Source organism: Vigna radiata, chromosome 8 (assembly GCF_000741045.1).
Source record: "Vigna radiata var. radiata cultivar VC1973A chromosome 8, Vradiata_ver6, whole genome shotgun sequence".
Taxonomy (NCBI): Eukaryota; Viridiplantae; Streptophyta; class Magnoliopsida; order Fabales; family Fabaceae; genus Vigna; species Vigna radiata.
Genome location: NC_028358.1, coordinates 45,121,019 through 45,142,442, shown reverse-complemented (window position 1 = coordinate 45,142,442; position 21,424 = coordinate 45,121,019). Strand labels below are relative to the sequence as shown.

Below are 21,424 nucleotides of genomic sequence, written 5' to 3'. Positions count from 1 at the left end.
TTCAGATATTTTAGATTGATTTTTTTATAAGAAATATTTTAGACAAAGTTTTATGCAGGAAACTCCAACAAAGTTCCAATTTCTCTTGTAAAAGGTATTTAGGGAGTAAGTATATTTAATGTAGCAATTTATCAACATGGCATTATTATCATTAAGTATTAAATAATATATAATGCATTAAATATAATTAAAACTATGTTATATTATTTAATTAAACAACCCGTTAGGAATGCAAATTGTTTGGATTGGATAAGAATTTCTTCATGACCATAAATAAATTAATTGGCTCCTTCCTCTCAAATAATAAACTTAAAGTTAAATATATTTTTCATTTTCAAATGATTTTAAAATATTGTATGAAAGCTATATCAAGCATCTTTCTTAGCAAATTATATATAAAAGTTTTATTGTAATTCATCATGAAACTCGACACATTAAAAAATACGTTTATATATCGTTTGTTGAAGAGGATATTTTTCACGTCGAATAAATGTATAGATTATTTTTAAAGACGAAATGTAATTTTAAAAAATAGTTTCAAAATAAAAAAAAAACATATTTAACTTGAAAATTTGTATAAAACTAGTTTAGTTAAATTTTTAAAAGTATTACAATTTTGTTTTTCTAATTCAATCTTATATGTTGATCAATTTAAAAAAATATAATAAAATTAAATTAATTTAAATTTTATATATATATATATATATATATATATATATATATATTAAAATTTAAGTATTGGAAAAAAAACTTTTCCAATTTAATCTGTACCACAATTTTTTTCATGTTGATTTAGTAATTTTTGTAATTTTTTTGGTCAACCCATTTACTTGGACTCTTAAATTGGCTACCCAATTGTACACTTTTACTATTCTTAAAGTGTGAATTTTACTTATTACTTTGGCTCATATTTTTTATAAGACAAGGATATTATTTTAACACTCTGATTTATTTTTTGATAAGAAGTATTATATTTTTGAATAATTTTAAAATTTGTGTAAAATTTTAAATAATACAAAAACAAGACAACGAGTTTAAAAAATTACTTATTTAATTTAATTTCAGGAAAAAAGAGTATCATTTAACAGGTTATTTGTTTAACCCACCAATCTTAGTTGATTATTTCTTATGCTTATTTTTTATTCTTTTTTTCATACCTTACATAAAACAACTTACATAAACTGTCTTGTTTTGTTAAGAAATTCGTGTTAGAATCAGTTTTATTTTGAACATAAAAAGAATAAAACATTTGTAAGAATCAGTTTTATTTGATTAAATTCCATGCTTAGAATAATATTTATAAGAATCTAAAATATGTGAGAAATTATATGAATTTCATTTAATATCTATTCACTTTCTTTTACAGCTGTTCCCATCTAAATATATAAAATATTTTGAAAAATCCTATTAATTACTGAATCCATTTTACCTGTTATACATCACAATTACAATGAACATGCACGTTACCAAAAACAACTAAAGTGATTCAATTCCATACAAAATTTTGATATTTGAAGTGATTTTGCTGTCAAATTCTCAAGCTTGGACCACTCTGATAAATCACCAAATTCTAACTTTTTTATGTTAATCATACGAAATCAACTTATACCCAAACTTTGAACTCTGGATTAGTCAGAGCACCTCCTGAAAAAATGAATGGTTAAGACAAAAAGAAAATGTAAATAGTTAACAAAAACTATTATGATCACGAGTACGTATTTCTGCTTTGATTTAGTTGAAAGTGTTAATATCTGTTTTCTGCTATGTTTCTGGTATATATATATGGATTGATTTGAACAAGACATGTTGAACTGATAACGAGACAGAAAGGATCCAAATGAAAATAAGAATGTTTCAAACCAGTTGTCTCTGTACTGAATTCAACGATTTCGAATTGGAAAATCATATTTTAACATCAATTTTTTATACCATTTTAATACTGTACACGTGTTAAAATAGTATCAAAAAATTGGTGTTAAGATATCATTTTTGTTTGGAGTATTGGTTAACATGCATGCATGTATTACATTAGCTAGCTACAGATCCTATTGAAATAATAATATGTATTCAGTTTCTGCATTATTTATTTCTTTATTTTATCTGGTTCACTGAAACACCATAAAACGATCTTATGTATGATCACAATCTCATGCAATGTGATGTCACAATTTGAATGAAAGATCTCTCAGCATTACCTATGAAACATTTTGCTGTAACTTTCAAATCACATTTCAGCGCATGCATGCAAATATATGATCATACACATGCATATATTGCAAAATCTGAAAAAAGAAATTTGCCATGTGAGATCACGAAGCCTGAATTGCCCTTCTCGGTGCTCAATATTTAAATCTGCAAATCTTTCGACATATTCTACATCTGTTATTGAACTAAAAACAGACAACATTAACATCCAACATATGAATCAAGTGACACAAATCATGTACCGAAGACAATAATGTCGTTTAAACCCAAAAGAAAAACATACGTTGAGGAAACTATGAAGTTGATGATAGAAGTTATACATTTCTGTTTCAAGACTTTTTCCATTTTACCCTTCAATCTACTTTAACTTATTGCAGAAATGGGACTTAATTAATTGCAACCATATCTAGAGAGGATGCACAGATCTTGCTAAAACTGAACCAAGTTTTGCTACTTGCTACATTTGATCTAAAGTTCTATGTTTTCTATGATAGAATATTTGAAATAGCAAAGCATTGGAAATTCCAAAATATGCTATATTCTACTTTATTAAATTCACCCATAAATAAAATCACCATAGATAGGGTAGGATCTTGCACATGGGTATCTCTTTCTTCCTTCTCTTAAAGAGGTAAATCTGAAATTCTTGTTGGTTGTACTTTCTCTTGCAGAAGTTGGTTTCGACACTGATACTCTTTACCACTTCTTGCTATATGTCTGCTATTTGCAAACTAAGAAAAAATTTCTTTTGCCCTTAGTTATATTTAAACAGCTACAGACAGATTGTAAAATCTATATAGAGAAAGAAAACATACCCTTATATTTGACCCAATTAATTTTCTGTAAATCTCCATATTTTCAATTTTAAATAGATGCCCTGTTTTGGGGTTTTTAAGGAGACTGCCACCAAAACTCTTGAGTGTGTGAGTGAATTGAAATTAACGAAAATAACCCTCTCTTAATTACACTATTAGACGTTAAGCTATAGTTAGAGGAAGTCAACAAAAATAAAACCAACCCAAGTGAAAAAATCAACACAGCACTACCAAGAGACCATTCCACATTACAATCTTCTTTCCTCCCAGACAGTTCAGTTCCTCTCGCTTCGCTTACTTTCTCTCTCTTTTCTTTTCGAACACTGTAATCGTGATTCTCCTCTCGCCATACTCATTTTCTTCAAACCCTACCTTACCCATTTCTCCCTTTCTCTTTTCCTCTGAAGCTTCAAGGTTTAGCGGACTCTGTGTTTCGTTCACAAACTCATTCAAGAGTTTCATCTTTCGTCCCTTTCGTTTTGTTCTTTTTTTTGCCCATAAATTGAGCATCTTTTGCATACCCACATGCAGATTTTGTGGTTGTGTCTCTAATTTTTGTTTCTGTCTGTCGTAGGTACTTCACGTGGTCATTTTATGGAGCTTTTTTCATAGACACGAACTGGGGTTTCGTGATTTTTGGTTGAATATTAATTTTGAGAGATTAGTTTGGGATCCACTTGCAAAGTTGCAATATTTCTACTGAATGATGTCTCAGCAGGAAAACCAAAACCAAAACCTACCTGCGGTTCCGCAATCTCTGCTACGACAAACGGGTTTTGGAGATGGTGTTAAACCCTTCTCATTAAGGTACTAATATCCTTGAAATAGTTTCCATAAACATTCCTATGCATTTCAAATAACGAATAAGGTTTTAATCTCTTTTTTTTCCTTTGATATATTCATTATTGCATGCTCTATTTTGATCTCTTGCATTATGTTGAGCTTGTAAGGTGTGTTGTAGGTTATTTATAATAAAGTTTCCAGCACAAGTACACAACTTAAGCTTATGATTATTCTCTGTTCATCACGACTCCTTTTCTTTTTGCTTTTGAATTTTGCATTTCCCTTTGCGAATTTTATCAAAACTGTGTTTAGATTTTGAAAGGTTTGTTTAAGGCTAATTTGATTTAGTAATTGAGAACACAAGAAGAAATAGACTAGAAGTAATTATTTTCTTCAGTGATGATAGATTATAAATTATGTTGCAGACAGTATGTTCTTGCTTCTCGTCACAGAAATTTCCTTCAAAACTGGCCATTTCATGAGAAGTTCTTGCAATTGTGTCTTAAACATGGTCTCAAGGAGAAGGAGGTGTTGCCACCATTTGGAAGCCAAACTTCACTTACCGAACCACTCAAAGATAGTCCTAACTTGATGCATTCATCGAGTGATGATAATAATAATAATAATGATAAAAAAGAAGCTGATTCCTGCAAAGCTGAATATGATTACCACCCTCAAACTACAAAAAATGACTGTGACTACAAAGTGAAAGAGGGAAATCAGCAAAACCGCAGCAACATTTCTGCCAATTTATCTCAGACAGCATACACGTGTACTCTCCCAAGTTCAACTCATGCTCACAAGATAAGTCCACTAATGCCATCACCATCGAAGAAAGTAAAAGATAAATGCAGAAGGCATAAAGGGAGATGCAAGAAACGCTCCATGGTGGATATTTTAGCAGTGGCACGGCACACTACTTTAGAGGAGATCCATAGGATGAACAAGTTTTATTATGCAGAAACTGTGATTGAAGAATATCAGCAAACGGTGCCTTATGGAAATACCTCCATGCCTGAGCTAGGGGATGATGATTCATGTAGAAAAGCTTGGAGAGAAGATGCATATGATGGTGTAGCTAATGTTGATATGGCACCAAAGGGGCCATTGCTTCTTAAATTTAAGCTCAATGGATGTAATGTAAATGGGTATTGCAGAACATAAATTAATTCTGTTCAATTTTATGCAATCTTATTACTATATTATATATCTTGCATTCCACCATCTAAGAAATAGAAAGCATTGTTTTCATTATGTATGAGAGATTATAAAGAAAAAATAGCAAGAAACAAATATACATGGAAAGAAAGGAACTCCAGATAATAAAGCTGTTTGAGTAACTAATACAGAATCAGAACAATGATTCATACACATCAATAACACTGGAAATGTTTTGGTTTGGAAAAGCTATGCTGTAAAATCCAAGTAGTGTTTTTGATTGAAGTTTGTCATTTTTCTTCTCCTTATAATCAAATGTAAAAGTTCTTCAATTGCCTTCTGTTCAAGTTCTATGTTTTACTCACTAGTTCATTGAAAAAACAGCTACTTCTAGTTTTCATATGAAATTATATATGCCTATAACTGGATAAATTTGTACGGGTGTAATTTTTCCACTTGTTACATTATATGTAATATGATTTTAGAGGATCTTATTTTTTTAAAAAGAAGAAAGCGATCGTTTATATTGAAAGTTTCCTTTTGATATATATGATATCTAAAAAATTTATATGAATATACAAATATTTCATGTTTGGTTTATATAATTTAAAATCGAGGTAATATGTATTTTTAGAAATATATTAAAGTAAAAATTGTTTAATTATTTTTAATGCTGTTCAATTTTAATTTTTTTATATAAAATAAATAAAATTCATTTTCTTACATAAAATTATTATATAACGTTTAATAAAAAAAATTATATTTTGTTAATATTTTATTTAAAAATGCATAACAATTACAAAATATTACACCATTTAATAGATGGGTCAAACTCATGATTAATAATAATTAAATTTGGGTCAATCTAGTATTATTAAGCCATAGATAAATTTGACGGGTATGACACAAATTATACTTTTTAGTCGTGTTTTTAATTATAGGGTTTGTTTACTCTAAATTATATTCCAACAAGCTTTTAGTTTAAAAGAGTTAACTTTGCAAATTACGAAGTATAAACTTTATGATTCCGGCAAAACGTTGCAAACTCTAATTTGCATTTGTGATTGGTTAAATAGCGTTATTTCATGAAGTAAAATAAGAAGAAAGAAGATATAATTACTCTAAATTGAAGTTTAAATCGTGACACGTGTACTTTCTTTTTTTAGAGTTTTAGATGATATTTTTTATGTATTGTTTTGCAATAAGTTTTTTTATTATATTGAGCTTGTATGTTTTCTTTTTGGATTTCATTAGCTCTGACTAATAAACACTTTATTTTTTACTGAAATATAGTCATACCATCTTAATACAAAAAATCACGTGATTAAAAGATAAAAAATTTTAAAAAAAAATCACATAATTTAAAAGTGTAGAGATGTGGATAAATTAGAGTTATTATAGTTCATTTTAGTAAGTTTCTAATAAACCCTATATGGTAAGTTGAACTATGGCTTTCTAGTTCACAATGTTATTGTAATTCTTAAATATTTATGAATAATTTGATCATAATTAAATATTTATTTTTTAGAGATCCATGAGCTCACGTGCCAAAAAAAAATACATATGAATTTAGTTCACTGTTTTAGAAATAACAACTTCGTATATCATACATGAATAATTGATGTAGAAAAAAAAAGTAAGATAAAGTTATCCTTCTCTTTTTGTCTTGTTGTATTTGTACAAGTTCTATAAATTACCTTCCAAGTGTCTCACAATATGAGGGTCGTGTACTTGTTAATTTCTCCATCTCTAAGTACTATTAATAGGTGTGTGTCAAAGTATTTTTGGAGACATTCAGCTATTTACTACTTATAGAATGAGTCAAATTTAATTTTATTTAAGCAAGTAACTCTTCAATGAAAATTTTGATCCTACTTTTAACATTAATGAGATGATACCATATTTGAAAAGTTATGGATCAATTTTTCTAAGTAAAATGGCTTCTCCATATGTAAATAATGTTTGCATTTCTTAGTTTTAAGTTAAAAATGCTTAAATTTGTAAGAAATTTATCATGTTTGATTAGTCAAATCAAAACTTTAATAATTATGATATTTTTTTTCTTGGTTTTATAGAATTGATTTTAGATTAAAAATTCACTTTCTTAAATATAAGACATCATGATTGTGAGTTTGAGTATATTAATTATAATAAATTTATTATTTGATGTGTTTATCATGTTACGTTGTGTTAGTGTACTATTTATATCTAATTTCGTATTTAAAATCTATGTTTAATGAAAAATATTAAAAATCACACTGTTTATAGTATATAAATGAGTACAAATATTATATTATAAATCGATGTGTAATGTTGAGTTAAATTTAAAATCTATTTTTTAATATCACGAAATTATTATTTTTTTTGCAAAATTTTATAAGAACTTACTCTAAAACTCTCACAATATAAAATTTTAATTTTATTTTTTGTGATTTTTTTTTTTAAAAAAAAATTGAAACAATATGATGCTTTTTAAAACAAAATAAGAGAATATGATGTATTTTAAAAGGAAATAAAAGAAGTAATATTATTTATTAAAAATATAAAATAAGTTAAAGTTTATTTAAAAACTGAAAATCTATTTTAAGATTAAAGCAGATAGGAATATCATTTAATATTATCTCACAGAAAAGTAAATGTGTAAATGCAATTTTGCCACAAGAGACACACTTCAGAAATGAAAACTTAACCAGGACAACCAGTAAATTAGGTTTTCATTAAATGCTAAAAATGAACAAAGGCTATTCTATGGCAAAACCAAAATGAACAAAAGTAACACTTTCTCCATTCCATAATACTCATATATTTGATTTTTCAACCTTAAAAAATACAGTTAAGAAGAAAATAATTTAATTACTGTTATCAGTGTTCTAAAATAAAATAAAAAGGAATTTCTCTGGAACCAAGACATGCGAAGTAGTATATATGGAAAGATATTTGTCCGATGAATTGGTTGATGTATGATGTTGTAACATAATGTAATGTAATGCATATGCATTGTGTGCAAACGAGTGCTATTGGTGGATTCGCCTCTCCCATTCCCAAATCATCACTTTCACTTTCGTCAACAACAATGGCCACGCCTTCTCCTAACTCACTCCGAGTTGCAGCGGCCCAGATGACATCCGTCAGCGACCTCGCCGCCAATTTCGCCACCTGCTCTCGCCTTGTCAAAGTTTTCTTTCTTTTGCATATTTTCTTTTCTGGGTTTCCTTTATTTTCCTCTTCTATTTTATATGCTTTTTGTACTGTTTTTCTTTTGAATACTGAGTATTGGGTTTGGTGTGCAAAGGAAGCAGCTTCAGCTGGAGCCAAATTGCTTTGCTTTCCTGAGGCCTTCTCTTATGTGGGTACCAAGGATGGGGACAGTCTTAGTGTTGCTCAACCATTGGATGGACCAATTATGAACCAGTATTGCTCTTTGGCCAGGTCATACTTATACCCATCTCTTCATTTTCTTCATATTTCAACTCTTCCATTGTTAATCATCCAAACAACCAAGTGTTTGCAAACCCTCTTTGATTGAGGATTGTAGGGTCTTTGACCCTTGTAACCAACATGATGGTTTCCAGAGGGCACCAGGTTACCCATAGTAGAGTTTACTTTGCTTTTCTGAGTTCTTAATCCACTTTAAGACTCCTCATGGGTGTGAACAATTTGTCTTTTTTTTGCATTTTTTGTGGAAAATGTGTATACTTTACATGTTCTAATGCACTGCAGAGAATCCAGCATTTGGTTGTCACTTGGAGGCTTCCAAGAGAAAGGATCTGATCCTCAACACTTGTGTAATACTCACGTTATAGTAGATGAGACTGGGAAAATTAGAAGCTCTTATAGAAAGATACACCTGTAAGATCTGTGACTCATAATACTTGCAACTATTAATAATGTATATGATTGTTTATCAACTCCTAGATATATATAGTTTATGTGTGTACGTCCTCCCTAATTGAGAAATTTTTCTGCTTTCTGTTTGTGCTATTGTGGCTGTATAAACAATTGATATTTATTTTTTACTTTATTTTATTTAAAGGTTTGATGTAGATGTTCCCGGTGGAAGGGTATATAAAGAAAGTAGTTTCACAGAACCAGGTTTGATATTTACTCTCTCTACGAAGTATTGAAGATTAACGAGCCTTTGTTCTGGTTAGTCCTGAGTGTAACATTCATTCTGAAAAGTCTGAGGCTGGTTTAAAATTTTCATATGCCTGCTTCCTCCTAAAAAGAACAAGGAAGAAAAACAAGGAACATGATTAGTATTAGTCATGTGATTCTCATGATATTTCCAACTATATACTTTTCCTTCAATTGTATGTGATATTTGTTTCCTTCAACTTCATTTCCTCTTGCTGAAAATGGAGAGCAGAATTAGTACATTTTTGTGGTGAAACTGGGAATGGGGAGTGTTTGCCAGAGAAGATAAGCACACTTAATATGATATATGAACAACGAAGGATGATGTTTTCATGTGAAAATCTATCTTCCTGGTGTTTTCAGGCAAGGATATTGTTGCAGTAGACAGTCCTATTGGGCGTCTGGGGCTCAGTGTATGCTATGATCTGAGATTTCCTGAGGTGTACCAATTGTTACGTTTCAAACATGAAGCTCAGGTAATGAGTGGAAATATGACTTTCTTGATTAAATTTGGTTGTCTAGAATGTAAAATTTTCATTCGTTTTACAACATGCAGGTACTGTTGGTACCTTCAGCATTCACTAAAGTTACAGGTGCTGCACACTGGGAGATTCTTCTTCGTGCCCGTGCAATTGAGACTCAATGTTATGTAAGAATTCATTTTTGCATTTAACATTACTATTCTTCCCCTTCTTCTCCCATGCTTCCATCATTGGATTGAACAAGCTAAATTCTTTACACAAATCAGTTATAATTTCCATATTCATAGCTTTTCTTTTTGCTTTTATGCATTTGTTATGATTAGAACAAGATACTTGCAAGTTATTTGAGGAAATATGTTTAAACTATTGTTTTCTTTTTCCACTTATATAAATGTGGTTTGATGAATGAACTATCAGGTCATTGCTGCTGCTCAAACAGGAAAACATGGTGATAAAAGAGAAAGCTATGGTGACACATTAATTATCGATCCATGGGGGACAATTGTTGGCCGATTACCAGGTAAAAAACTCAACAGTACCAAAATTTGCTTGATGTAGTTTCTTGCAGTACCAAAATTTCTTTTGTTTAAACCAAAGTTTGCTGAATTCCATCCATGGTTGGCTTTGTGTTCCTTTTTCAGATCGTTTGTCTACAGGCATTGTAGTATCTGATATTGATTTATCACTTGTTGATTCAGTGAGAGAGAAAATGCCAATTGACAAGGTAGTTTTCTAACATGTATCTGTAGCCATGAACTTATTATATGCAGCATGGATTGTAGTAGTGAGCATTGCATAAATTTGTTTTGTAAGTACCATTATTACTATGTTCTTGTGCTTACACTTTTTCTTTGGATTCAGCAAAGGATGCCAATTGACTTCTGGAAAGCTGCATCTCTATAGTTCTTATTTGGACCATCAACAAGGATTACTTATTTAAAAATATGGGATTTGTATGTACACTTAAAATGCTATATGCAAATATCGACGTAGTTTCCTTCACCGTTTTTTTCTTTCCTCGTGTGCCAAATTAAAAACTATTTAATTGTATAATTGGTGATGGTTACGAATGCGTCCTCTGCTGAAAGAATAAATACAAAAATAAAGATAATTGAAGTACTTTTCAAAAATAAAGATGCAATTAAATTTATTTATTTTTAAATAGCGGTTAACTTAGAAACTTTCCCGTCAAAATACCAAACCAATAATTAAGTCTTTTGTTTGATAAGAATGCCATGGATAGAACTATTCAATCACATTATGTTAGGAAAAAAAAATTCAAATATGAATAGATGTAAATCAAATTGGAGTTAAGTTAGATCTAAAATCCACCATGAACAATTATTTATTATTTTTTTTCATTTTTTACTAAAATTGTTTTTTTTTTATTATGTGAGATGATAATTTGTTCTTTTAAAATATTATAATATTTTTTATCAACTATTGAATGATTTAGGTTCTTAATTTATTTGTTTGTCCAATTAGGTTAACACATTAATTTTCACTAGAAATAATTTGTAAAATAAATGAACACTTAAATTGTACTATTATATATAAATGAGTCATGGTCAATACATTTTGATTATACATAATAAATATATAAAATAAATTAGAAAAAAATATATATACTTAAGTAAGATAACTACTTAATCTACTTAGAGATTACAAAATTTCTGGTTTATTAAAAAATAAATTGACTTGACTTATTTCTAATTCAATATGTGATAAGCCAATGAGTGCCTTTAACAACCGAAGTTGAGACTAATTTTCATGTGAGCATCAATCAGCAACAAGATGATTCCCCGAGGAATTGGGGAAACCGTAACCTTGTATTTTTAATTTTTCTGTCCGATCTTACACTTATGTAAAGAAAAAAGGCTGTGAAAGAAACTATAAAAAAAGAGCAACAATAAAAAAAAAAACAACTCATTCACAGATGTTGGTAACTATGAACAATGAAATAGGCCTGTGAGAAAACAAGTTATTATAGTAACTTTGTACCGAAAAATTTATGTTCGGGACTCCCAAGGAGATCATCAAAGGATCTTTTGGCAAGAGAGTCTTGCAAGATGGATATTTGACCTTCCTTCTCGAGGTTGTTTTCTTCAAGTGTCTCTATCTTCTTCTTCAATACATTCACCTCTGCGTTCAACAGCATATTCTGCTCACTATATTGCTTCACTTGCTCCCACATATAATCTCTCTCCTCGGTCACTTTGGGCAACTTTCCCCTCATCATTGTCAATTCCCTGTTAGACTGTTGCAGATCATTTTGAAGGCAATTTCTACTCTCATCTTTCTTCAACATCTGCCTCAACAATTTTTCCAGGAGATTGGTTAACAGGCTTAAGTAATAGCAATTGAAAAAACTACCTAGTTATTTACCCACAAGGCAGATTCATTAGATGAGTTTAATAAACAAATTTCAATACTCTCGTGGGTTAGGCTAGACTGACCTGAAGTTCGAGGTCCTTCAACTTGTGAGTTAAGCTTGAAAGATTATCCAAAGCATTTTGCATCTCGGATCTGAGTATGTCGTTTCCTCTCACTGCTGTAGCAAGTTCAGCTTCCATCTGCTCAGCTTGGAGCTCTTTAGAGTACAGTTTCTCTCTTAATAAGCTCGTCAACAAACATTCTGCTTTAAGTTCAGTTCTTAAAGTATCCTATACAAGTGTAAACATGATCGACATGAACTTTCAATGAACAACTTATGTAAAACAGATTTAAAATAAATCAACAAGCAGACAGTAGAATAGAGGTTTCACAATTTAATTCCATTAAGTAAAACTTTCTGAAGAAATTTACCTCAGATAATTGATCATTTATTGTAGCTAGTTTACCAGCCTCTATACACTCTGATTGAAATTTGGAAGTCAATGGATTTGACTTATCTTTCAACAAAGAAGACATCGTCTGCAAACTCCTTGCTAAACCCTCAGTGCCACTTTTGAGCCCCTGAATTTTAGTTTCAGATTCAACAATAAATTGCCCATCTAAACCATTTCCAATCACTTCTTGATCCAGCTGGACATTTTGGCGAAGATGGTTTCCTTTACCTTTAACGAATTCCAGTAATTTTGAACACAAGTATGTGCTTTCATTTAGCATTGTTAGGCCTTGATTCTGAAGGCAGTAGATGCGGGCCCATAGTTCTTTATCTAGTCTATAAGTGGTAGCAACACATTCTTTCCTGTCACCTTTCAAGCGATTCAAGAGCATTATATTCTCATGGCGAAGAGAATCTGCCTCAAACCTGCAAGACTCCAGCTCCTTTCTCAAGGCAAGTTCCACTCCAGTCAATCTCATTTGCTCCATTCGCATTTTTGCAGTGTGCTTGTCAGCACTCTCCATGGGTTGGGTTTTATAAAGCTCCTCGCTAAACCCATCTTGTAATCCAGTTATTGTCTTCTCTTGCTCACTGCAAGTTCTTAATAACCTTGTCAGGGACTTGTGTAACTCCTTGCACTCCTTCTCCTTCTCTTCAAAATTTCTTAGGATACAATCCCTGTTTTCTTCTGATACCTTATATTTGTCTTGTAGTTCCAATTGATTTTGCTGCAAATCCAGAATTTCCTTTTTCATTATCTCTGTGTTATCAGTCAGTGCCTTGAGTTGTTGGTCAGTATATGCCATCACACTTTTGCTTTCCATTTCCCTCTCACTTAAAGAGGAGACTTCCCTTTGAAGTGACACATTCTGCTCCGCAAGCTCTCTAACTCGCTCACGAAGCCTTTGCTCCTCTAACTGGTATTTCTCAAGTTTAAATGACCAGTCACTTGACCTCCTGTCCAATTCCTTCTCCAATGCTGACTGCATCTCGTTCTTTTCTTTTTCTAGTCTCTGAGTCCGATAATCAAGTTCTGTTTTGACACGGCTAAGTTCTTCTCTGGCGGAGACTCTGTCAGAAATTTGAGACCTTAGATGGGCTGAAACTTCCAGAGCCAAACTTATTTTCTCCTCTAGTAGATGTCTCATTGTCTGAATCAGTACTGACACATCATAACCACCATCAGGAAAAAAGCTTTCTTGCTCCAGTTTCTTTGAAAGAAGAATAACCCTCTCCTCAGCCTCCTTTGATCTTCTTAGTAGGTCTGCATCCGCATCCTCTTCAGGTTCATAACAGCTTAAACCCTCAAAATGGCCATCGATGCCATGATAGCCATTTGTCATTCTGTAGGGCTCGTCCAACAAATTATTTTTAGGCCGAGTATCATCAAAATCAGAGTCATAATGTCCATTAACAGATCTAGAATATATATCTTCAATTGTGATTGGATTATCAGTGTTAACATTCTGCGAACATGTCTTGGGGATATCACAGGACTGAGAAAGTCTCTCGATCACATTTTTTGCAAGACTCCTCGGGGACTCTGGTCCAACACAATTTTCTGCCCAATCTCGGGATGAGAACCGATGGCGGGTAACTTTAGCTTCTCTAAATGAATGAACCCTTGGTTTGTCTTTGATTCCATGAGTTGGTGAATTAGGTGCTGTAAGCTGAACTTTTGGAGGAAGCTTCATACCATAGCTCCCATGTCTACTATTATTTCTTTGTGAATTGTTCCTGGGCCTACTTTCCTCCGGATGCTGCTCTCCATCAATGTAACGATCAACAACCTTACTTGAAATGTTGCTGGAACAAGTGGATGAGTTCCCAGATGACTCGTGATGGGATCTTGAAGAACTGGTAGACCCAGGTCTCTCATATCTGTGCGAATTCTGGACAGAAGAAACTTGGGTTGTCTTGTCCCGCTTTTGTTTCTCATGGTTAGGAGCCTGACAACTGATATATATACACATAGAAAGTTCAACCAAAATAAATATGTGCAAAATGTAGCCAATACAACGTGGAATAAGCTTCAGTTCAGTCAACAATATGCTTCAAAAGTTAGGTTATCAAGTCTCACCGAGATGAACGCTCAAATTGATGATATGGATCACTAACAATGCTACTTGAAGGAGACCTGGTTGGATCTCTGAACTGGCAAGCAGATGACGACAGTGACCTGCTCCTTCTGAGATCTGGAACACCAGAAGAACTCTGATCATCAGAAACATTTTTTCGAGTTTTGGAGAACAAGCCCTTGGAGCTCTGGAAATAATCATCAGCTTTACCGTAAGCTTGATTGTTCATTCCAATCTCGGAAACACTATCCCATGCCTTTTGCTTATTTGTTGATTTCGGCGGAGTTGCATTGTTGTTATTTCCACTGCTAGAAGCAGAAGATTTGAAAAAGAATAGTTTCTTCATGCGTTAAACCTTTCCTACAATCACTGCCACAAGTTCATCAAATATCAACTTCCACACCCACACGTTACACCAAAGAGAAACACCGATTATTTGATTTTGATTTCAACAACGTTCACTTTTTCAAAATAAAAATTAAACAAAGAATATCAAAACGCAACGGATACGACCAGACATTATTAATTAATTAGTAAGCCAGCCAACAACCAAGCTGATGCAGTGAACGAAAAGACGACATTATCCTCAACCCAAACCTTGCCCGTTACAAACAAAAACCCTGTTTCTTGGATTCATACGACAAACATGGTCCGATTATTAACCAATTCCATCAAGTAAACAATAACAACACCAGAAACCATACAAAAGAAAACGAATTATCGCAGACCCACATCCTAAAACCATCCAATTTTCTCATAAATTACTCAGAAAAGGAAAAAAAAAAAAGCTAAAAAACAGAAAGGAAACAGTGGTGTGCCCAGTTTCCTTGCTCCACAAAGCCTGAATTGCATAACCCTAAAAGAAAGAAAACCTGAAATTCAGGGTTTTGCTGACATGAGTGAGGTGGAGAAAAAGTGAAACCAACTTTTCCAATTCCAATTGTCCTTTATCAACTTTCTCAGGAGACACAAACTCAACAAAAAGAAAAAAAAAATTGTCCAAACAAAAGACATATACAGAGAGAGAGAGAGAAGAACTCACAGGGTTTCAAACCGTAAAAGAAGATTGCGCAGACGAACAATTCGAAATTGAAAGGAAGCAGAGGTTTTTAATTCTGGAGTTAAGAAAAATTACACACAAAAACGAAGGTTTGACTGAGAAATTGTAACCGAAAATATGATTGGTATGAAAAGTGAATTTGAAAAATGGAATTGAAATGGGGAATTAAATGATTTTGCCTTAAAGGTTGAGATTTAATGATTAAGAATGAGGAGTGTGAAGAGCATTGGAAGTGAAGCAGTGAGTGGGAATATGGGAAAAGGTGAAGGGCAAAATGGTCATGAAATTAAATTCAAAAGCTTCGTATGCCGCGCGGAATATGCGGTCCAAGATAGGAGCGTTCTTTGGTTGGCTCATGCGCAGCCTTCCACTGTCGTTTCACTACTGGGGCCCACACTTTAACTTTTCTAAATATTTTTAATTTACTTAATTATTTTTTTTCTAAACTAGCACGCTTGGCCAGATAAGATTTTATATATTCAAATATTTATCTGAATGTCTTTCGGTTTTGGTCCGTAGATAAAAGAAAACAAAACGTTACAATTCGGTGTTCTAATCTAATCTTCCAAATTTGATAGACTTTATATTAATTATATTTTTATTACTTCAATAAAATACTGATTGTTTTGATTATTCCTTTTTATTTTTTAAAATTGTATATAATTTCAGTTCCATGAAAAATATTATATATTTAATTCAGAATTCGGTCCGAAACTGAAAGTCAAATTTTGATAATAAATGATAAATCATATCATTGAAATAAATACGTTTAAATAATAAAGCTCAACTGTGCTGTGTACTAAAAAAATCGCAATTTACATGCAATTCTGTTTATACTTATTGATGGAAAAAATAAAGAAAAGTAAATATTTAAAAAAAAAAGGTGAAATTATAGACTATAATTTTATATTATTTAGAGATTGAAATTTAAAACAGTTTAATTTTTATTTTATTTTTTTAAAATAAAATAATGATGGAGTTTTGCATTTCTAAAATAAAATTATAATTTTTAAAACCAACAATATTTTATATGATGGTCTACAAATTTGGAATCAAAACACTTATAATAATAGGGATTAGAATTAAAAAAAAATGATATAGACCTTAAACCAAAGTAGTTGGTCTGATTATATGTTAAATGTAATTTATTTATCATACAAAATACGTGTTTTTTAAATGAGTCAAAAGCTTGAATCCTCAGCTTTACGATGCATGGAGCATACTGATATTATTAGAACCTTTTTTTTTATTTTAAAGTTAATCATTATAATTTTTGAACTTTGGTTTGCTCTCTTTTAATATACGTATTCATCAACTTCAACTTAATTCAATAAAAAAAATATATCGAATTTACTTAAAATTACCTTACAAACAAATTTAAAAGTATTTAGTTTAAAATTAACTATCTAACTCTGTGTGTAATAATTTATGACTAAAGAAATAATATTTACATTATATCAATATTATTTGAATTCAAATGTATAGCTCTCTACCATTTCATGAAATAGATACATATTGTCTAAAATTAAGTATAGAAGAAAAGTGACGTGAAAATAATAATAAATAATAATATAAAAATATCTTGTTTATATTGATGTATTTTTAGTATCATAATGCATGTTTTAATGGTGCCTTATCGTGATACATTGCTGGACGTAATTTTTAACATGTGTATTAAGAATGATGATTCAAATATGAAATATTGATAAATGAAAATTATAAATGCAGTTGGTTTTGATAAATTATTATTTTATATTAGCAATAAGTAGGAAAAAACTGTAATAAATTATTATTTTATATTAACAATAAGTAGGAAACAACTGTACATATAGTTTTTGAAATGAAATTGTAATTTTAGTACATCTTTAATATAAAAATTTACACTCTCAACTCGTTAAAAATTAGTAGAAACATGAATCTTAATATAATTACTAAAAGTAAATAATTTTATCGTATTATAGTTCACAGAAAACTACAATGTAAAATATTTTCATCCGAAATCATTGTTTAAAAAATCCTAAATATTTCTATAAATAATTATTAAAAAAATAAGAAAATTATTTTTAAGAAGGTCTTAAGAAATATTATTTATCTGCTTTCTTTACTTTTTTATGCCTCTTTTTAAAAATAGAAAGGAACTCCAGGTTTCTAAGTAGACGATTTTAAATTTAAGATATAGTAATTAATCTCTTAATAAATTTAAAATTATGATTTTTTGGTTATATATGTGAATATATATATATATATATATATATATATATATATATATATATATAAAGTTTTAAAGACAAATTTTTATTATAACGAAATTAAAAAATAATTTTGAAGACAAAATTATCAACTGGATGGAATAAATAAATAATTCTGAAAACCAACCCACATTTTCTTTTAGCTATTGTTATGATTTTTTTTTTCTTTTTATAAATATAACAGTTTCACATCTATCTAAATAGTTTAAATATATTTTACTTTTATAATTCTATAAAATATTTTAAAAAATAAATAAATCATACAAAAAAATCATATATTAGATAAATCAATTGAACCTAACAACATTATCTATTCTACTTTAAAATTATAGCATATATTTTAACATTGGATGATAAAATAGAAAGGAACAAACTACATTTTCAAGTGACTCCAATTAATTTATAACATAATGAAACATCAAGGTTATTTGAAAATGGATATTTTATTCTTCAACAAAATGAATATTAAAATCACAAAAATAAAGAGAAAGAATGATTGTAGACATCATGCACCAGCTGCAAGAGGAATCATTTTCACTCTAATCATTATTATTATTAACATAACAAAAGGTACCAAATTTAAAAGGTTATGCCACTCATAATTATGTTTCATGAAAGAACAACACCACAAGAGAAGGAATGGATATGGATGCCATGTTTCAATTTTTTGTTGTAATTTTCCATTTCACCATAAAAAAATATATATTATTCTTGTTAAATCATTTGACCATGTAATTAATATTAATTTGTATTTGTAAGGAATACTATTTATAATCAGTTATATGTAAGAGTTAATTCTTTTAAGGATGTTTTGTTATTAAAAGATTTTGGATTATGAGAGGAAAGTGTATATAATTTATTTTCACCCTGAAAAAAATTTAAATATTGTGACTGGTTAAAAAAAATTATAATTATTTAAAAATTAAAAAGAATAGTAGAATGGTGATTGATGATGGAGAGGGGTCACGGGCACGATTGACGGAGCATTATGATTGGTGAAAAGGAGCATAAATCTTCCCTTTCACTTCTCAGACAAAGAGTGCATAGATATATATACTATTCAGACACTTTTACAGTTACTTTATTTACTGTTACAAAATCTTTGTCTTATTTGTGCCATGTTTTACAAAACTCATATATTTACAATACATGTTATAAAAATAAAATAGTTATAAAACAAGTTAATCTTTTATTTATTTATTTTTAAAATACTAATAAAGAAATAAATAATATCAATTGAATATAAAATTTTTATGTGTCAAAAGTATAATTCTTTATTTTCTTTTTAACTTATTACTCAAATTACCATCATTTCACTTTATACTAAAATTAATTTTTTTTATTAATACAAACAAAGTATCACATCCAGTAAAAGAAGAATTGGACATAAATTTATATACACATAAATAGCTCAATTGGTAAGAAGTCTTTTAGAATAATATTAAAAATAAATCTGTTAGAATTTAATTCAAAATAAACAATATCAAATATGAAGATCCATATGCGTGTGTCGAACTTCCTTCCAACATTAACAAGTTACTCATCTTCAATGTGAAAGTATTTTATTTATTTTACATTATGTATTATATGTATGTTGTGTGTAACACTTCTAAAAACTTGATAAAAAAAGTCATTTAACCTTATTTTATCATAATTCAAAAGTATAAGAATTCATAAAAAATTATATGACAGTTAAATTATGTTTAATATATTAAGCATAGATAATTACTAAAAAATTATATATTTTAATCATGCTTGCACTCTAAATTAAATTAACTAAAATATTAAACAATGTGAAGTTAAAAACTATTTTTTATTATATTTTGTAAAACATATATAAAGAATTACCAAAATATAAAAATCGAGTTAAATATTAGCAAAAAAAAAAGTAACATTTAATGTATATTGTTGTAGTAATCGTTGTAAGAAGTTATGTTTGATATAATTAAATTATAATTATATTATAACTTAAGTTTAATTTGTAAAAAATATGATATTTTTTATAATTTATATGTAAAAAACAACTATATATATCATTTGAGTATAATAAAACGACTGGGGATAAAAAAAAATGGTCAACTCCATTCAAAATATTCAAAAGAGGATGAACTCCATTAAACATTACATGGATTTGATTTTTAAATCTCATTTAAAAAAAACATTATATATTCTAAATCATTGTCTAAGTTTTTGACATAAAAATCATAAGTTTTTGACATGAGAATATTATATAAGATATTGGTGTTGTATAAATAAGTTGTTACAATGTTCTGGCATCAGATTCACCCAATACCCAATAGCTCCTACGGTGACTCGTGATCATGTTTGGTAACATAGATTCACATTTTCAAATTATAAATTGTGGGCATGACATGATTGTGTCTCCCATGTCCCTACTCAAACGTTTGTGTCTTCCATATGTTTATACACAAAATGCTCAAGATGTTTTCTAACTGTTTAGTTATTAAACCAAAAACATACAATAATTTTATACCCCACCTTCTAAAAATAACTATCTAAAAAAATCTAAAGAAAATAAAAACTACAAGTTTTTGTATCATTATGTTATGTCATTTTACTAATCAATATAATATTGAGTTCTTTGTTTTAACTATCATGATTTTGTTTGATTTGATAGGGAAAATGTCACTTCATGGATGAAATAAACTCCAAACAATAAACCTCAATTAAAAGGAAAAAAACAATAAAATAAATAAAAGGAAAATAGTTTTGTAACAATTTTTTTTTATAACAGTCTATGTGATAGTTATTGATTCATACGTTTTAAATTTATCAAAAAATAAAATAATAACACATAATCATTATAAAAATTATTAAAAAAATTCTTCACATACACAAGTTCAAAAAAATGTTCATTAATCAATTATGCATAAAGATGAATGACCCATGGAATTTGACATTCTTCTTTATGTTTCAATAGTTTTTGTATGGAAAAAAATATTTTAAAAAATATTTTTTTATAATATCTTGACATGTGTGTAATTATTTCACCGACTCGTTATTTATTTATTATTATATTAATGAATTAGGAAAAAAATATTTTGACAAAACATACATTTTACTTTTTTACTGGATCATCATTTACTTGTTACTCTGTTAACATACTTTATAATCAACAAAAAAAAATACGTATATAATGTATCAAAATATCATAAAAAATATACGTATTAACATATAATTATCCGATAAATTGTAAATTTAATAAATATATATATATATATATATATATATATATATATATAAATATGTATTGTAACGCTCCGGCAACTTACAAATGCATTTGTTGATACGAGTAGTCAAATCAATTCCTTTAAGCTATCTTTCAACCATATAGTCCCATACCTATACAGTCTTCAGATTCCTCTCATTCCGGTGTATGTTCGATTCGTCCATGTACCCCTTCCCCAGGTGTCACATGCCTACCAGCTTCCGTTTGGTTCGTCCTCGACTCTGATACCATCTGTAACGCCCCGACAACTTACAGGGACCGCTGACTGTCCTCACACATCAACACGAAGCTTTCCAGTGTGTTTTGTCCTCACTCACACACTTTCCGAGAAAACTTCCCGGAAGGTCACCCATCCCATAATTACTCTAGGTTAAGCAGGCTTA

General features: G+C 29.6%; 3 protein-coding genes across 7 annotated transcripts; 2 read left to right on the top strand and 1 right to left on the bottom strand.

Annotated features, from left to right (window-relative positions):
- The first annotated feature begins 3,167 nt into the window (after positions 1 to 3,167).
- LOC106770742 lies at positions 3,168 to 5,005 on the top strand. 2 transcript variants are annotated; one of them, XM_022785835.1, is made up of 3 exons: positions 3,168 to 3,434; positions 3,595 to 3,827; positions 4,229 to 5,005. In XM_022785835.1, the coding sequence occupies exons 2-3, from the start codon at positions 3,724 to 3,726 to the stop codon at positions 4,965 to 4,967; spliced, it is 843 nt and encodes a 280-aa protein (XP_022641556.1). In that variant the 5' UTR covers positions 3,168 to 3,434; positions 3,595 to 3,723; the 3' UTR covers positions 4,968 to 5,005. The 2 variants fall into 2 exon arrangements, with proteins under 2 accessions (XP_022641556.1, XP_014512021.1); XM_014656535.2 differs by having other exon boundaries at positions 3,168 to 3,827.
- Positions 5,006 to 7,887: 2,882 nt separating this feature from the next.
- Positions 7,888 to 10,643, top strand: LOC106771091 (nitrilase-like protein 2). Of its 2 annotated transcripts, XM_014656993.2 has the most exons (9): positions 7,892 to 8,136; positions 8,254 to 8,390; positions 8,682 to 8,810; positions 8,995 to 9,053; positions 9,459 to 9,571; positions 9,652 to 9,744; positions 9,995 to 10,097; positions 10,219 to 10,301; positions 10,439 to 10,643. In XM_014656993.2, the coding sequence occupies exons 1-9, from the start codon at positions 7,948 to 7,950 to the stop codon at positions 10,478 to 10,480; spliced, it is 948 nt and encodes a 315-aa protein (XP_014512479.1). In that variant the 5' UTR covers positions 7,892 to 7,947; the 3' UTR covers positions 10,481 to 10,643. The 2 variants fall into 2 exon arrangements, with proteins under 2 accessions (XP_014512478.1, XP_014512479.1); XM_014656992.2 differs by having other exon boundaries at positions 7,888 to 8,390.
- Positions 10,644 to 11,362: 719 nt separating this feature from the next.
- LOC106772821 (myosin-6) lies at positions 11,363 to 15,761 on the bottom strand. 3 transcript variants are annotated; one of them, XM_014659423.2, is made up of 6 exons: positions 15,525 to 15,760; positions 14,693 to 14,851; positions 14,485 to 14,599; positions 12,383 to 14,360; positions 12,034 to 12,240; positions 11,363 to 11,885 (listed from the first exon to the last, which is right to left on the bottom strand). In XM_014659423.2, the coding sequence occupies exons 2-6, from the start codon at positions 14,826 to 14,828 to the stop codon at positions 11,562 to 11,564; spliced, it is 2,760 nt and encodes a 919-aa protein (XP_014514909.1). In that variant the 5' UTR covers positions 14,829 to 14,851; positions 15,525 to 15,760; the 3' UTR covers positions 11,363 to 11,561. The 3 variants fall into 3 exon arrangements, with proteins under 3 accessions (XP_014514909.1, XP_014514907.1, XP_022641555.1); XM_014659421.2 differs by having other exon boundaries at positions 14,485 to 14,851; positions 15,525 to 15,761; XM_022785834.1 differs by having other exon boundaries at positions 14,485 to 14,842; positions 15,525 to 15,761.
- Between the last annotated feature and the right edge of the window lie 5,663 nt (positions 15,762 to 21,424).

Coding starts and splice junctions, on each gene's coding strand:
- LOC106770742 (XM_022785835.1), top strand. CDS start 3,724: ATGATGTCTCAGCAGGAAAACCAAAACCAAAACCTACCTGCGGTTCCG. Junction 3,828..4,228: donor GTTAAACCCTTCTCATTAAG/GTACTAATATCC, acceptor ATTATGTTGCAG/ACAGTATGTTCTTGCTTCTC.
- LOC106771091 (XM_014656992.2), top strand. CDS start 7,948: ATGCATATGCATTGTGTGCAAACGAGTGCTATTGGTGGATTCGCCTCT. Junction 9,572..9,651: donor GTTTCAAACATGAAGCTCAG/GTAATGAGTGGA, acceptor TACAACATGCAG/GTACTGTTGGTACCTTCAGC. Junction 9,745..9,994: donor CAATTGAGACTCAATGTTAT/GTAAGAATTCAT, acceptor ATGAACTATCAG/GTCATTGCTGCTGCTCAAAC.
- LOC106772821 (XM_014659421.2), bottom strand. CDS start 14,828: ATGAAGAAACTATTCTTTTTCAAATCTTCTGCTTCTAGCAGTGGAAAT. Junction 14,361..14,484: donor CAATTTGAGCGTTCATCTCG/GTGAGACTTGAT, acceptor TATATATATCAG/TTGTCAGGCTCCTAACCATG. Junction 12,241..12,382: donor TAAATGATCAATTATCTGAG/GTAAATTTCTTC, acceptor ACACTTGTATAG/GATACTTTAAGAACTGAACT.